The 18,108-nt window shown below is 36.9% G+C and overlaps 1 protein-coding gene across 4 annotated transcripts in view; it reads right to left on the minus strand.

Moving 5' to 3' along the window:
- COG6 (component of oligomeric golgi complex 6) overlaps positions 1-18,108 on the minus strand; it is a 129,346-nt gene that overhangs the window by 25,660 nt on the left and 85,578 nt on the right. Inside the window, exon 19 of one of the 4 annotated variants that reach the window (XM_023208875.1) lies at positions 4,933-6,613. The exons of the other annotated variants lie outside the window; for them this stretch is intronic. Within the exon in view, the coding sequence (XP_023064643.1) occupies positions 6,466-6,613 (148 nt within the window). The 3' untranslated portion in view covers positions 4,933-6,465. Of the gene's footprint in view, positions 1-4,932; positions 6,614-18,108 lie in introns of those variants that run through there. 4 annotated transcript variants of the gene reach the window in all.

Below are 18,108 nucleotides of genomic sequence, written 5' to 3' on the forward strand. Positions count from 1 at the left end.
CTGCCTCAGCCTCCCGAGTAGCTGGGACTACAGGTACCTGCCACCACACCTGGCTAATTTTTGTATTTTTAGTAGAGACGGGGTTTCACCATGTTGGACAGTATGGTCTCCATCTCTTGACCTCAAAATCTGCCCACCTTGGACTCCCAAAGTGCTGGGATTACAGGCATGAACCACCACGCCAGCCCTCGGCTGTCTTTTTATTGCTGAATTGTAAGAGTTATATTTTGGATACACAGCTGATCCTTGAGCAATATGGGTTTGAACTGTGTGGGTTCACTTACACATGGATTTTTTTTTTCAACCAAAGCAAACAAACAAAAAAAAAAAAACAGTACTCGTAAGGTGTGCAACCTGCATATATGGAGGAATGGCTTTTCATATACATGGATTCTACAGGGCCAGTTTTTAAGACTCGAGTATGTGCAGATTTTGGTATACAACCACATATACCAAGGGATGAATATATATTCTAGATACCAGATTCTTGTCAGATATAAAACTTGCAAATATTTTCTACCATTGGGTGAGTTGTCTTTTCACTTTCTTGATAGAGTCCTTTAATGCATATATTTTAAAATTTTAATAAAAACCAAATTATATTTTCTTTGCATGCTTGCACTTTTGGTGTCATATTTAAGAAACTGTCACCTAATATAAGGCCATCTACACTTTCTTCCGGAGATTTATAGTTTTAGCTCTTATATTCAGATCTTCCATCTATTTTTAGTTCATTTTTGCATATTTTTGTAGATTTCCAGTTGTCACAGCCCCATTTTCTGAAAAGACAATTCTTTCCCCCAATGAATGGTCTTGGAAGCCTTGTAAAAAAATCAATTGAGCATAGATATATATGTTTATTTCTGGACTCTTAAATTTTATTCCATTGAAATATATGTCTATTCTTATGCCACTACCCCACTGCTTTGATAACTGGAGCATTGTAATAAATTTTGATATTGGGAAGTTTCAAGCTGGGTTGGCCATAGTCCTCCACATATACAAATAAATTCCAGAATCAGCTTGTCCATTTCTTAAAAACAACAACAACAACAACAAAAAAAAACAAAACAAACAAACAAAAAAACCAGGCAGATGAAACTTTGATAGGAATTGCATTTAATCTGTAGATCAATTTGGGGGGGATATTGTCATGGTAATAAGTCCTCTGATCCATGAACACAGGATGTCTTTCTAGGCCATCTTTAATTTCTTACAACAGCATTTTGTAGCTTCCAATAGACAAGTATTTCACTTCGGTGGTTAAGTTTATTCCTAAGTATTTTATTCTGTTTGGTGTTACTGTAAATGAAATTTGCTTAATGTTCAGATTGTTCACTGCTACTGTATACAACAGATACTTCCACAGTGATCTTGTATCCTACACTGTTGCTAAGCTTATTAGTTCTAGTTTCAGGGCTTTTTAGAAAGATTATTTAGGATGTTATATACATTTTTTGATACTTTGTGTATATGTGTATATACATAAATACATATATATGTATATATATAACCATGTCATCTATAAATCAACATAGTTTTACTTCTTCCTTTTCAATCTAAGTGCCTTTTGTTTCTTTTTCTCATCTAATTGCTACGGCTATAATATCAAGTACAATGTGGAATAGAGCTGTTGAGTATCCATGTCTTGTTCATGATCTCAGGAAGAACGCTTTCAGTTTTTCACCATTAAGTATAATGTTAGCTGTGGGTTTATTCATAGATTCCTTTCATCAGTTTGAGGAAGTCCCCTTTTTCACTTATAAAAGGGTGTTTCTTTTTTTTAAGTCTCACTCTGTCACCTAGGTTGGAGTGTAGTGGCATAATCATAGCTCACTACAGATTCAACCTGGGAGGCATGAGTCACTGTGCCTAGCTGGTGCTGGATTTTTATCAAATGCCTTTTCTACAATCACTGAGGTGATCATGTATTTTGTTTTGTTTTTATTAATATGATGTAGTACATTAATTGCTTTTCATATATTCAGTTGACCTTACATTCCGGAGATAAATTCACTTGGTTGCAGCATATAATTTTTTAAAACATTGCTGGATTCTGTTTGCTAGTATTTTGTTGAGCAGTTTGCATAGATCTTCATTAGGGATACTGGTCTGTAGTCTTCTTGTGATGTCTTTCCTGTCTTTGTTGTACCAATAACAAATATTAGCCTTGTAGAATAAACACATTAGGGTGTGTTCCCTCCTCTTTTTGGGGAATAATTTGATTAGCGTTAATTCCTCTTTGAATGTCTAGTAGAATTCACTAGTGAATTCACCAGTAATGACATCTAGTAGAATTCACCTGTGAAACCACCAGTGTATTCCCCAGTGAAGCAATTCACTAGGCTTTGTTGTTGTTGGGAGTTTTTTGATTACTCACTCCATCTTGTTGCTATAGGTCTATCCAGATTTTATATTTCTTCTTGAGTTGATTTTGGTACTTTGTGTTTTTCATTTGTCCACTTTCACTTGTTTGCATATATTAATAGCATTCTGTTATCCTTATTTTGTAAGTTCAGTAATGTCCCCTCTTTCATACTTAGTAATTTGAGTCTTTTATATTATTATTGTTCAGTCAGCTAAAGATTAGTCAGTGTTTCTATCCTTTCAAAGAATTTACTTTTGGTTTTGTTAATCTTCTATATCATTTTTCTAGTCTCTATTTTGTCTCTGTTATAATCTTTATTATTTCCTTTTTCTTGCATTAGGTTTAGTTTGCTCTTCTTTTATGTTTCTTAAGGTTATTGATTAGGTTAATTTATTTCTTTCCCTTTAAGGTAGGCTTGATTTGGTTATATTTTTAAACTCTGATGTTTATCACAGAGCCTACTACCTAGTAGATACTTAAGAAATGCGTTTAATAAGATTAATGAAAAAAATAGCTATCATATACTGAGTTCTAATGTAGCCCAGATCTTATGCCAAGCAAATTTCTAAACTATTTTTTAAAATTGTAAAATATATGAACAAAAGTTTATGTAACATATATGAAAAATTTTAAAGAATATTTAACAGTACTAACAACCTAGCATAAGAATAAAACATTATCAGTAACTTCAACACATCCTGTGTTTCCGTCTCCATAATCTTAAATTGTAATAATCATTTCCTATATTTTCCTTACACCTTTACCACATGTATATCTATGTATATTTTTTATACTTTATTAAACAGTCTATAAAAGGGCATTATATTATTCTGATTTCTTTCTCAACATTATATACTTGAAAACCATTCATTTTCTCACTGCTGTACTCCATCCTATGGATATATCTAAAGACATTTAAGCTAACATTATTCTGGATAGAATAGGTTGAAGTCATAAATCCCTAAAGGAAGGACTAAAAAAAAAAAGTATCCAGGATCAAGCCCTAGAGTATGCCAACTTTTAGAAATCATATAGAGGCAAAAGAGCCAGGGAAGAAGGTCAAAAGGGGGTTGGGCTAATGAAATGGGAGCAAAATTAGCAGAAAGTGGTGCCATGGAAGACTGGAAAGGATAGAATTTCAAACAGAAATGTGTGGAATGACACTGAGAGTTCAACAAGTAGAGATACAGAAGAATCTGCTGGATCTGACAATATTCAGCACTGATGAAAAGATTATCAGGTTAGGTTTGGTGTAGTGGTGAGAGACTCAAACTATATTGGGATACTTTAAAGACAGAATGAGAAATGAGGAAGTAGGTGACAGCATGTCTAAACTACGAAAGGAAGCAGAGAAATGGAGGTGTTAGGATCTGGGAAGTAGAGAGTATTAAAAAATATTATGAACATTATGACATTATGTATGACATTAAGAATAATCCTAGAGAGAGGCCAGTTGTTGCTGAAGCAAAATGAAGGGATAACCCAGAGAGAGAAGGCTCTAATAAGAAGATGAGAGATGCCAGCCAGAGCATAAGGGAGGGAATATCCTGTTGCAGAAAGAGAAATAACATCTCAAGTGCCAAACGCGGAAGAAGAGGAGATGGGTGTGATGTTTGAGAATAGGAAAATGAGGAAGATTAATAGTTTCTATTCTTGGTGAATTATGAAGGATATTAAATGAGAATGTGGATGAAAAAAGTCCTTTAGAAACATGGAAAGTTAAGAGTAGACTTACAAACCAATATTGAATGTCTGTCTTAGTTCATTTAGACTGATATACCAAAATACCATAAACTGATAAAAACAACAGACATTTATTTCTCCCAGTTTTGGAGGCTGCAAAGCCCAAAATCAAATTACTAAAAGATTTGGTGTCTAGTGAGGGCCTGCTTCCTCATTGGCAGCTGTCTTCTCACTGTAACATGACATGGTAGAAGGGACAGGGATCTCTTGAGCCGCCTGAGTAAGGGTACTAATCCCATTCATGAGGGCTTTATCCTGACAACCTAATCACCTCTCAAAGGATCCACCTCCTAATACCATCACCTCAGGGGTGAGGATTTCAACATGAATTTGGGGGAAACATAAACATTCAAACTACAGCAGTGCCCATTTGAACACTGTAATCATGAATTCCGAGTAAAGTCAATCAGTCCATTTGTGTCATCTTTTTCCTCAGGTAACATCCACCTGCTCAAGTGAAGGCACAGAGAAAGAAATGGAAAAGTTCAACCACACAAGGGCTTTGGCATTCAAACACCCTTCCTCTCTGAAAGAAGGGCAGACATGCATATTCTAGGTGATACTTATGCCAAATGAAAATAATTCAAAATGCAAACTATGGAGTAATGGCAAATTTAGGTGTTATATTAATGGATTACTACTTACAATGTTTGATTTTGCCTTAGTTCTCAAGATTACACATACCACATTTCGCCTGTAAGTCTCACTGATTACCTCAGTTTCACCCTATGTTGTACTTCCTTTTCTATTAGTGTATTTTCTAAAAACACATCAATAGGATGTATATCTACAGGATAGCTGCAATAATTGCTGCTCTAGACATATTATAATATTTTATTTGAAACAAAGCCAGCTGAAAAGCACAATAAATTTTTCCCTATAAAACAAAGGAATTTACTCATGGCAAGGTATCAATCTTCTTTCACTGTAGAAATAAATTATATTAAAATTAAGTTCTTGATTTATACTTTATTTTCTGTCTTTTATATATAACACATACTAATCAAAGGGAAAAAAACTAAAAATACAGATTTATACCCAAATGGATAATGATTATATAATCATTCTTACTCCAAAAAGAATTGTATTAGGTATAAACAATTATAAACTTCAGATAAATAGGTCATATTCTATAAATACTAATTTGTTATATACAACATAATCTTCTACAAATATTAATGTTATTACTTTTCAAAATATTTCAAACTAGTTATTTTTTTCTTTGTGCTTCAGTTTTCTCATTTGAAATGTAGGGACTTGCCCCTTTTTATAGATTTACTAGAAATCAAGTTTTTTTGCTGATAAGAATGTCAAATCAGGCACACTGGGATTTACTCCTTTAAAAATACAGTCATTTTGAATCTTCCTAATAGGTAATGGTCTAAAGTCAGAGTCCAGTTACACCATGGAGATAAGACACACCGCCAACTGGCAACCCCTCCTCTGGCAGATTTTTCTCCAGTGTTTGAGTAGATCATTGTTTCTTGGTTTGAACACCAGATAAAATGTGTAGTTGGTTGGATTTAGGACCCATATTGTATGACAAATACCCATCTTTAAACACCAGCCTTAGACACAGCTCGGGCTGTCTACATGTTTAGAGTTCATTGGAAAGGCTGAGTTCCACCTTGAGTTCCATTGAGGGTTCCCACAGAGTGGAATCCACCCTGTTTAAATCACTTTTCTCTCTCCTTTTTTTCTCATTATTGCTGAGTGTATATTTAAAATTGTGTAAAAATGTATGCAGTCAAATATATATAGTATGCTAAAGTAGAACAGAAAGGAGATTCACTGCCATATACACCAGAAGCACAATTCACTGTTATTTTTCTCTCTTCTAACAACTCTTTAAGGGCAGCTATTTTGGGGACAGAGACATAGGCTAGGTTGAGAAAAGCTACTAAGTATACCTACTCATATTAGTAAGAAAGCAAATGAATCTTTAGGTAAGGAGACATTTATTAAGTCATATCCTTATACTAATTCTTAAATTTAGACCAATTTTTTATATATGCTGTTAATTTAGAACTACTAGTCTTGTAAAAAACATTCTTCAAACCTTTCATATTACTTTATGCTTCCTGAATACAGTGAAATCTGGAGAGCTGGAGAGATGGCTAGCAAAAAAAATAGAGCATCTTATTTAGAGTAGATACACAGCAATACTAGCTCAGGTCAACATGTTATTTACTTCCATGTTACTGAGATCAAAAAAAAAAATTATCGGGACTTACAATCTCATGATACAAAGAAAACTGTAACTACCAAATTTTAAAGTAAAAATTCAAAGAATAAAAAGTAACCTTCAGTGTTTTAGGGAGGTCATATTTTGCTAACACAATGAAATAAGATAATCAGGAAAGAAGCGTCTGCACTTGCTGTGGCGATCGATGAAGAATGTTCTCTGGATCTTTGTATTCATTGACTGGATTCATCACAGCTGCATACACTTCACCATAGGCTCTGCAGACTAATTCTGTAGATTGTTTTACGATCTGCTCTCTATTGATAAGCAAACAAAATGTAAACATATTTGAAAAAAATATTTTTACTAAGAATTATAAGACAGCTTGACATTTCAATCCATACATTTCAATCCATACATTTCACTTTCACTTAAATATCATACACAATTTAAGAATCACTATACGGGTACACGATTAATCCTGATTTGGGGATAAAACATAATTTTATATTTTTCATTTATTAAATCTTTCTCCATTACTATATAGGTTGCAGAGGGCATGGACTGTGTTTTGTTCCTAATATATAGTGAACTGCTATATATTTGTGCCTGATACACAGGACTGCTAAATAAGAAACAAAAACTGTGACCCAATGTCAATGTATTGATTTTGCAAAGGTGGTAATACATTAAAGAAAGATGCTTACAATTGTTCAAATTTATCAACACTTTTATCTCTCAGAAAACTTAAACTGCTCTTTCACCTATAGCTTTTATACTAACAACCACATCTCCTAGCTTTCTCTTCATCTCTATATCACCCCAAGCTAAAATGTGACGCTTGCAGTAAATCACAGCTTTCTCACAAATACACATTTCTACAAAAGCACACAAAAGAACAGAGTTTTGCAAATGTTTACAAAATTATCCAGCTAGAAAAAACAGTATTGGTTCATTAAAAGTGCAACAACTCTCTGCATAGTTCCATGACATTAACTTCCTGTCATCCCCAGCTATTTGTACTATTCATGTATCACCACGAGAAGATGGTACTAATGGTTCTCATGGTACTAGCCATGAGAACACCAGTACTAATTTTCTGATTTTTACAAAAACTAAAATATGTGGTTTTTTTTTTTTTTTTTTTTTTTTTTGAGACAGAGTCTCGCTCTGTCACCCAGGCTGGACTGCAGTGGCGCGATCTCGACTCACTGCAAGCTCCACCTCCCAGGTTCAGGCCATTCTCCTGCCTCAGCCTCCCGAGTAGCTGGGACTACAGGCGCCCGCCACCATGCCCCGCTGATTTTTTTGTATTTTTAGTAGAGACGGGGTTTCACCGTGTTAGCCAGGATGGTCTCGATCTCCTGACCTCGTGATCCGCCCGCCTCAGCCTCCCAAAGTGCTGGGATTACAGGCGTGAGCCATCGCGCCCGGCCATAAAAATGTGTTTTGAAAGCTTCGCTTCCAACCCTCCTTTTCTTGTAGTTTCCTACTTGTGTTAATGGCATAACAATGTCTTATCACCTCAGTTCAGGTTCTAAAATGACCTCTTGCCTGGAGTACACGCAAACTCCTATCTATTCTTCTCTCTTTCAGTATCTTCCATATTCAATCCATCTTACGCACTGTTCTTAGATTAATCTTTCTGAGGCATACTTTCTATCACATCTTTCTCTTACCTGGAGCCTTCAAAGAGCATCAATGGCCTCTTTTGGTTTCAGAGAAGCCAACATTCCTTCTCCTACCATTCAAAATCATCTAACACTTTCCCTAACCCTACTCTAATTCCAGTGCTACCCCTGACTGTTCTCCCGGCTCTAGTCTTGCTGATCTCAGTTCCTTTGCTCCTACTTCATTTTCCTAGAATGCTTCTTTCACCACTTTTAAATGCTCTTAACGTTCAGCAAAAATGTTCTCTCTTATCCATGAAGTCTTATCTGATCTTTAGACCTAGAAATAATTACTTCCTTTGTGGAATGTCCATGGTACTTTTCTGTTCCTTTCATATAGCTTTTACCACTCCTAACTTACAATAAAGCTTCTACATTTTCTTGATGTTCAGATCCCAACAGTTTTGTATTAGGAAGGGGTTAGCTCTGCATCAAATGGATATGACTGACATATAACCCAATTTCCAAAATGTCCTTTAAAAATTATTATATTACAGAAATACATGTTGTTCATGTCTTACCTATCGTGCAAAATTTCAAGTAACTTGACACTGTTTATGTTCATATGTCCCTTAAAATCCAGTATATTTTGAATATGATGGATGCTCAATAAATACATGTTCACTGAACACTTGATGGAGAAAAATAACTTTTTCCTTATTTACAGAGTCCTATTCTGGGCTCTTGAGCCACCACTGTTTTCCATAAATGCTGAATCAGTGGCTATTTCAGGGCAAACTGTTTCTTCACATAGTCAAGAGTACGTGATTGTGACTAGCCAGACTAACGTAATAGTTATAGCGTAATAGTAATATTGTGTTAAGTTGTAACACAAGTCAGTATCATGAAGCCACCATCAACAGAACATATTCTTTGTTTTTCTAGGAATTATGTTCTTTTTTGGTAATAATGGATAGAATAATATATTTTTAAGATTATCTGTGGAAATATATGCATCTGTGGTCTAGAAAAGAATATAGTTGGATGGAATAAGAAGTCCACCTATGATCTTGGAACATCCGTACACTGTTCTAATGGGGTCCAAACTCTTGATGAGTTGAAGTAACTTGACATTTTCCAAAAATTGCTAAAGCTTCCAAAATGACAGTGAGTAGTAGAAAGATATGCTGAGTAAAGTTTCTGAGCAGAGTAGAGTGGTGCTACTGGTTGTACTACCTTTTTGCTGAAAGGAAAGGGATGATGGTAGAAACTGGTTTAGAAAACAACTTAACTAAATGAGGCTTGGAAATTTTTTTTTTTTTTTTTTTTTTTTGAGATAGTCTCACTTTGTCACCCAGGCTGGAGTGCAGTGGCATGATCTTGGCTCATTACAACCTCTGCCTCCTTGGTTCAAGTGATTCTCCTGCCTCAGCCTCCCAAGCAGCTGGGATTACAGGCATGCACCACCATGCCTGCCTAATTTTTGTATTTTTAGTACAGACGGGGTTTCACCATGTTGACCAGGCTGGTCTTGAAATCCTGACCTCAGGTGACCCGCCCACTTTGGCCTCCCAAAGTGCTGGGATTACAGGCATGAGCCACCGTGCCTGGCCTGGAGATATTTTTTGATCTATTGATTGGTGATCTTACCTGTAATTAAATTTGCTTGACAATGAATGTAACAAAATAATGCAAAAATTATTTTTCATGAAAACATACTAGAAACTACTATTTTAAAACTTTATTAGATATAACACACATTTGATACCCACTTTTGCAACAAATCAGATACTGGATTTTAGAAATAGTGTTTTTAGTTCTTTTCTAAGTGCAATAACATAGACTTCTGAGAAGTGTATAAAGCATTCATTACCCATGCCTCATACTCAAGTCTATACTCAATCTCAATACAGCATATAATTGATCGTACATAAGGAGTACACAAAATAAGGCTATTTCTTCTCATAAAAAGTAAAAAATGTACAATTATAAATATTGAATATGATTTTTAAAAGTTCAGAGTAACTTGTAAACGTAGTATTGTTGAAACTTCTGAAGCAGTGAAGTTTAAATTTCATTTTCAAGTAACAGTGATAAAAAATTTAAAATTTACTGAAATTTAGTTATAACTTGACACATTTATTTCTAAGCTATATAAAGGAGCTCACAAATGTCTGAAACTAACAATACAGCTGAAAATCCATTAAGTCTGCAATAGATAAAAATAAAATAAAGCAGTACTGCATAAACATAGATAATTAAATAAAATCAAGCCAGTTAAAACTAAACAAGAGTTTATAATTTATTTTAAATTTTGGTGTTAGATGGTATAGTACGTCTTCAATCTGCTCCTCACTTTAAAAAGCCACTGAGATAGGGAAGGGGTTAAAAAAAGAACATGCTTATGGTGGAGAAGATGAAGAAAGCAAAGCTGGTGGATAAAAAGAAATCTTCATGTATTACATGAAGGAAGGAGGAAGGAAAAAAAGCAAAGAATAAGGAACTGCTTCTCCTGGCCTGCTAACTGCCTGCTAAAGCCAACAGGATAGAAATAAAATGAAAAGGGAGATTCTCTAAAGTTGAGTCTGAGTCAAACTCAAACTATAAAGACCAAGAACTCTGGATGACAGTGTGATTCTACATTTCTGAACAAATATGAGCTCATTTATCACCACCAAAGCGACAGGTTCCTACACTCACTTTTATTAAGTATTTTCTAATCAGTTCTATAGGGTACAGTAGAGATAAAATGGTATAGTGGAGGAAATTACTGTTAGAAGACTTACATTCTAGTTGAAGCTCTGCCACTTACTATTGTTGCCTTGAACAAGTAATTTAACCTCTACTAGTTAAATTACTAGACGAATTAGTTAATCTTTATAAGGTACTTTGAGCTTTTGAGCGATATTATTCCATTGAGAGTTAAGAGTATTTTAATGAGTTATTGTTTAAAAAAACTACCTACATGAATAAATACATCACATATGCATACACATACATTATTTTAGGGAACTAAGTTTCCCAAAATATGATTTATTAAAGCATATCAATTATTTGTATATAAATGAATGTTTCTATAGTACTAAAACCATTTTATCCTCTTGCCAGTATACTATACTTTTTATTTACAGTAATAATTACTATGTAAATTCATCCTTTATCTTAAAAAGTATATTAAGTATCTGTCTATCAATCAACTGATCAAATGATTTTTAAAAGTTCAGAGTAACTATCTATATTGTCTGCCAGCCTGCCTGGTCTTAGCCCAAATTATTCATTAAATACTAATATCACATATGAAATACAGAGTCTCAAACAATAATGAATCATTATAGTGACAAATAATCAACGTTCAAAATGGAGAAGTTTCAAAGATTCTATGACTAAATCCAAAATGACCAACAAATCATCTCAGTTCAGTCACATGCTTCTGCAAGTTGGGAATGTCCTTATCAACTAAACACCCTATGTACAGGCAGTGAAAGCAGTGAATTTTTGTTGTTGTTGTCAGCAGTGCATGCTGAACACTGGTTCTAGCATGGGCATCCACTTGATTTTACTTACTTACTATTTTGATCAATCACAGCCTAGCCCATAGCTGATGGGGAGTACCTTCAGGACTGTTTGTGTCCTCTTGCTTTTCACAACACCAAAAGATATGCAAAAAGACCAGTTGAAAGGGGAAAGTAACTTCTTAAAATTTTTGTACTTTAAGTTCTAGGGTACAGGTGCATAACGTGCAGGTTTGTTACATAGGTATACATGTGCCATGTTGGTTTGCTGCACCCCTTTACTTGTCATTTACATTAGGTATTTCTCCTAATGCTATCCCTCCCCCACCACCACCCCCATCCCACGACAGGGCCTGGGGTGTGATGTTTCCTGCCCTTTGTCCAAGTGCTCTCCATGTTCAATTCCCGCCTATGAGTGAGAACATGCAGTGTTTGGTTCTCTGTCCTTGCGATAGTTTGCTCAGAATGACAGTTTTCAGCTGCATCCATATCCCTACAAAGGACATGAACTCATCCTTTTTTATGGCTGCATAGTATTCCATGGTATATATTGCCACATTTTCTTAATCCAGTCTATCATTGATGGACATTTGGGTTGGTTCCAAGTCTTTGCTATTGTGAATAGTGTTGCAATAAACATACATGTGCATGTGTCTTTATAGTAGCATGATTTATAATCCTTTGGGTATATACCCAGTAATGGGATTGCTGGGTCAAATGGTATTTCTAGTTCTAGATCCTTGAGGAATCGCCACACTGTCTTCCACAATGGATGAACTAGTTTACACTCCCACCAACAGCGTAAAAGCGTTCCTATTACTCCACATCCTCTCCAGTAAAATCCAATTTTAATGATTGCCATTCTGACTGGTGTGAGATGGTATCTCATTGTGGTTTTGATTTGCATTTCTCTGACGACCAGTGATGACAAACATTTTTTCATGTGTCTGTTGACTGCATAAATGTCTTCTTTTGAGAAGTCTCTGTTCATATCCTTTGCCCACTTTTTGATGGGGTTGTTTATTTCTTGTAAATTTGTTTAAGCTCTTTGTAGATTCTGGATATTAGCCCTTTGTCAGATGGGTAGATTGCAAAAATTTTTTTACCATTCTGTAGGTTGCCTGTTCACTCTGATGGTACTTTCTTTTGCTGTGCAGCAGCTCTTTAGTTTAATTAGATCCCATTTTCCTATTTTGGCTTTTGTTGCCATTGTTTTCATCATGAAGTCCTTGTCCACGCCTATGTCCTGAATGGTACTGCCTAGGTTTTCTTCTAGGGTTTTTAGTCTAACATTTACGTCTTTAATCTATCTTGAATTAATTTTTGTATAAGGTATAAGGAAGGGACCCAGTTTCAGCTTTCTACATTTGGCTAGCCAGTTTTCCCAGTACCATTTATTAAACAGGGAATCCTTACTCCAGTTCTTGTTTTTTTCAGGTCTGTCAAAGATCAGATGGTTGTAGATGTGTGGTGTTATTTCTGAGGCCTCTGTTCTGTTCCATTGGTTTAGATACCTGTTTTGACACCAGTACCGTACTGTTTTGGTTACTGTAGCCTTGTAGTCTAGTTTGAAGTCAGGTAGTGTGATGCTTCTAGCTTCGTTCTTTTGGCTTAGGATTGTCTTGGCAATGCGGGCTCTTTTTTGGTTCCATATAAACTTTAAAGTAGTTTTATTCCAATTCTGTGAAGCAAGTCATTGGTACCTTGATGGGGATGGCATTGAATCTATAAATTACCATGGGCAGTATGGCCATTTTCATGATATTGATTCTTCCTATCCATGAACATGAAATGTTCTTCCATTTATGTCCTCTTTTATTTCGTTGAGCAGTGGTTTGTAGTTCTCCTTGAAGAGGTCCTTCACATCCCTTGTAAGTTGGATTCCTAGGTTATTTCATTCTCTTTGTAGCAATTGTGAATGGGAGTTTGCTCACGATTTGGCTGTTTGTCTGTTATTGGTGTATAGGAATGCTTGTGATTTTGCACACTGATTTTGTATCCTGAGAATTTGCTGAAGTTGCTTGTCAGCTTAAGGAGATTTTGGGCTGAGACAACGGGGTTTTCTAAATATACAATCACATCACCTGCAAACAGGGACAATTTGACTTCCTCTTTTCCTAACTGAATACCCTTTATTTCTTTCTCTTGCCTGATTGCCCTGGCCAGAACTTCCAACACTATGTTGAATAGAAGTGGTGAGAGAGGGCATCTCTGTCTTGTGCCAGTTTTCAAAGGGAATACTTCCAGTTTTTGCCCATTCAGTATGATATTGGCTGTGGGTCTGTCATAAATAGCTCTTATTATTTTGAGATATGTTCCATCAAAACCTAGTTTATCAACAGTTTTTAGCATGAAGTGCTGTGGAATTTTGTCAAAGGCCATTTCTGCATCTATTGAGATAATCATGTGGTTTTTGTCATTGGTTCTGTTTATGTGATGGATTATGTTTATTGATATGCGTATGTTGAACCAGCCTTGCATCCCAGGGACGAAGCCAACTTGATCGTGATGGATAAGCTTTTTGATGTGCTGATGGATTTGGTTTGCCAGTATTTTATTGAGGACTTTTGCATCGATGTTCATCAGGGATATTGGTCTAAAATTCTCTTTTTTTGTTGTGTCTCTGCCAGGCTTTGGTATCACGATGATGCTGGCCTCATAAAATGAGTTAGGGAGGATTCCCTCTCTTTCTATTGATTGGAATAGTTTCAGAAGGGATGGTACCAGCTCCTCTTTTTACCTCTGGTAGAATTCGGCTGTGAATTCGTCTGGTCCTGAACTTTTTTTTGGTGGGTAGGCTACTAATTCTGACTCGATTTCAGAGCCTGTTATTGGTCTATTCAGAGATTCAACTTCTTCCTGGTTTAGTCTTAGGAGGGTGTATGTGTCCAGGAATTTATCCATTTCTTCTAGGTTTTCTAGATTATTTGCATAGAGGTGTTTGTAGTATTCTCTGATGGTAGTTTGTGTTTCTGTGGGATCAGTGATGATATCCCCTTTATCTTTTTTTTTATTGTGTCTATTTGATTCTTCTCTCTTCTCTTAATTGTCTTGCTAGCAGTCTATCAATTTTGTTGGTCTTTTCAAAACAACAGCTCCTGGATTCATTGATTTTTTGAAGGGTTTTTTGTGTGTCTATCTCCTTCAGTTCTGCTCTTAGTTATTTCTTGCCTTCTGCTAGCTTTTGAATTTGTTTGCTCTTGCTTTTCTAGTTCTTTGAATTGTGATGTTAGGGTGTCAGTTTTAGATCTTTCCTGCTTTCTCTTGTGGGCATTTAGTGCTATAAATTTCCCTCTATACACTGCTTTAAATGTGTCCCATTGATTCTGGCACATTATGTCTTTGTTCTCATTGGTTTCAAAGAACATCTTTATTTCTGCCTTCATTTAATTATTTACCCTGTAGTCATTCAGGAGCGGGTTCTTCAGTTTCCGTGTAGTTGAGCAGTTTTGAGTGAGTTTCTTAATCCTGAGTTCTAATTTGATTGCATTGTGGTCTGAGAGACAGTTTGTGGTGATTTCTGTTCTTTTATATTTGCTGAGGAGTGCTTTACTTCCAACTATGTGATCAGTTTTGGAATAAGTGTGATGTGGTGCTGAGAAGAATGTATATTCTGTTGATTTGGGGTGGAGAGTTCTGTAGATGTCTATTAGGTCTGCTTGGTGCAGAGCTGAGTTCAAGTCCTGGATATCCTTGTTAACCTTCTGCCTCGTTGATCTGTCTAATATTGACAGTGGGGTGTTAAAATCTCCCATTATTATTGTGTGGGTGTCTAAGTCTCTTTGTAGGTCTCTAAGGACTTGCTTTATGAATCTGGGTGCTGCTGTATTGTGTGCATACATATTTAGGATAGTTAGCTCTTCTTGTTGAATTGATCCCTTTATCATTATGTAATGGCCTTCTTTGTCTCGTTTGATCTTTGTTGGTTTAAAGTCTGTTTTATCAGAGACTAGGACTGCAACCCCTGCTTTTTTTTCCTTCTATTTGCTTGGTAGATCTTCCTCCATCCCTCTATTTTGAGCCTATGTGTGTCTCTGCATGTGAGATGGGTCTTCTGAATACAGCACACTGATGGGTCTTGACTCTTTATCCAATTTGCCAGTCCATGTCTTTTAATTGAGACATTTAGCCCATTTACATTTAAGGTTAATATTGTTATGTGTGAATCTGATCCTGTCATTATGATGTTAGCTGGTTATTTTGCCTGTTAGTTGATGCAGTTTCTTTCTAGCATCGATGGTCTTGACAATGTGGCATGTTTTTGCAGTGGCTGGTACCAGTTGTTCCTTTCCATGTTTAGTGCTTCCTTCAGGAGCTCTTGTAAGGGAGGCCTGGTGGTAGCAAAATCTCTCAGCATTTGCTTGTCTGTAAAGGATTTTATTTCTCCTTCACTTATGAAGCTTAGTTTGGCTGCATATGAAATTCTGGGTTGAAATTTCTTTAAGAATGTTGAATATTGGCCCCCCACTCTCTTCTGGCTTGTAGAGTTTCTGCTGAGAGATCTGCTGTTAGTCTGATGGGCTTCCCTTTGTGGGTACTCTGACCTTTCTCTCTGGCTGTCCTTAACATTTTTTCCTTCATTTCAACCTTGGTGAATCTGGCAATTATGTCTTGAAGTTGCTCTTCTTGAGGAGTATCTTTGTGGCATTCTCTGTATTTCCTGAGTTTGAATGTTGGCCTGCCTTGCTAGGTTGGGGAAGTTCTCCTGGATAATATCCTGAAGAGTGTTTTCCAACTTGGTTCCATTCTCCCCATCACTTTCAGGTAGAACAATCAAACAGATTTAGTCTTTTTACATAATCCCATATTTCTTGGAGGCTTTGTTTGTTTCTTTTTACTCTTTTTTCTCTAAACTTCTCTTCTTGCTTTATTTCATTAATTTGATCTTCAATCACTGACACTCTTTCTTCCAGTCGATCAAATTAGCTATTGAAGCGTGTGCATGCATCACATAGTTCTCATGCCATGTTTTTCAGCTCCATCAGGTCATTTAAGGTCTTCTCTACAGTGTGTATTCTAGTTAGCCATTCATCTAATCTTTCTTCAAGGTTTTTAGCTTCCTCGTGATGGGTCAAACATCCTCCTTTAGCTCAGAGGAGTTTGTTATCACCGACCTTCTGTAGCCCACTTCTGTCAGCTCGTCAAAGTCATTCTCCATCCAGCTTTGTTCCGTTGCTAGTGAGGAGCTGCGATCCTTTAGAGGAGAAGGGGCTCTCTCGTTTTTAGAATTTTCAGCTTTTCTGCTCTGGTTTCTCCCCATCTTTGTGGTTTTATCTACCTTTGGTCTTTGATGCTGGTGACCTACAGATGGGGTTTTGGTGTGGATGTCCTTTTTGTTGATGTTGATGCTATTCCTTTCTGTTTGTTAGTTTTCCTTCTAACAGTCAGGTCCCTCAGCTGCAGGTTTGTCGGAGTTTGCTGGAGATCCACTCCAGACAAGCGGAGGGTGCATAACAGCAAATATTGCTGCCTGATCCTTCCTCTGGAAGCTTCATCCCAGAGGGGCACCCACCTGTATGAGGTGTCAGTCAGCCCCTACTAGGGTGTCTCCCAATTAGGCTACACGGGAGTCAGGGACCCACTTGAGGCGGCAGTCTGTCTGTTCGCTGAGCTCAACACAGTGCTGGGAGAACCACTGCTCTCTTCAGAGCTGTCAGACAGGGACGTTTAAGTCTGCAGAAGTTTCTGCTGCCTTTTATTCAGCTATGCCCTGCCTGCAGAGGTGGATACTACAGAGGCAGCCTGCCTTGCTGAGCTCTGGTGGGCTCTGCCCAGTTAGAGCTACCCAGGCCACCTTGTTTACCTACTCAAGGCTCAGCAATGGCAGACGCCCCTCGCCCTGCCAGGCTGCTGCCTGGCAGGTCGATCTCAGACTACTGCGCTAGCAGTAAGCAAGGCTCCATGGGCTTGGGATCTGCCTAGCCAGGTGAGGGATATAATCTCCTGGTGTGCCATTTGCTGAGACTGTTGGAAAAGCACAGTATTTGGGCGGCACTGTCCCATTTATCCAGCTGCCATCTGTCAGCCTTCGCTTGGCTAGGAAAGGGAAATCCCCCGACCCTTTGTGCTTCCTGGGTGAGGCAATGCCCCACCCTGCGTCTGCTCACCCTCCATGGGCTGCACCCACTGTCCAACCAGTCCCAATGAGAGGAACCAGGTACGTTGGTTGGAAATGCAGAAATCACCCGTTTTCTGCATCGATCATGTTGGGAGCTGCAGACCGGAGTTGTTTCTATTCGGCCATCTTGGAATGGTGTAACTTTTTATTTGAATATAAGCTATGATCATCTAAACAGGTAGACCATTAACTTTCCTGTCTCTTTGCTACCACGAAATCCTCAGAGTATATTAATTTATTAAGTGGTGCCCTATGGGCCTTTGGACGGTTTAATGATCTTCCCAGTCCAAGTATAACTTTTAAAAAATTAAAAAGATGATTCTCATACAAATTAATGATGGGTCAAAAATTTAATAACTCATTGATGAGGAAACTACTAAGAAGATAAAGCTGGTTCAAAGCACATTTTGAGAAACTGGTCATTTACAGGTATTTGAAAAGGACAATTAGAACAAAACAGGTTAGGTACAAATGTGCTACAGAGCAAGAAAAACCATAGCTTTGGGGCTATTTCTTCTACCACACAGAATCTATAAATTAACATGTCCACAGAGTTTGGAACCTTTAATCAA

The sequence above is a fragment of the Piliocolobus tephrosceles genome, chromosome X (assembly GCF_002776525.5).
Source record: "Piliocolobus tephrosceles isolate RC106 chromosome X, ASM277652v3, whole genome shotgun sequence".
Classification (NCBI taxonomy): Eukaryota; Metazoa; Chordata; class Mammalia; order Primates; family Cercopithecidae; genus Piliocolobus; species Piliocolobus tephrosceles.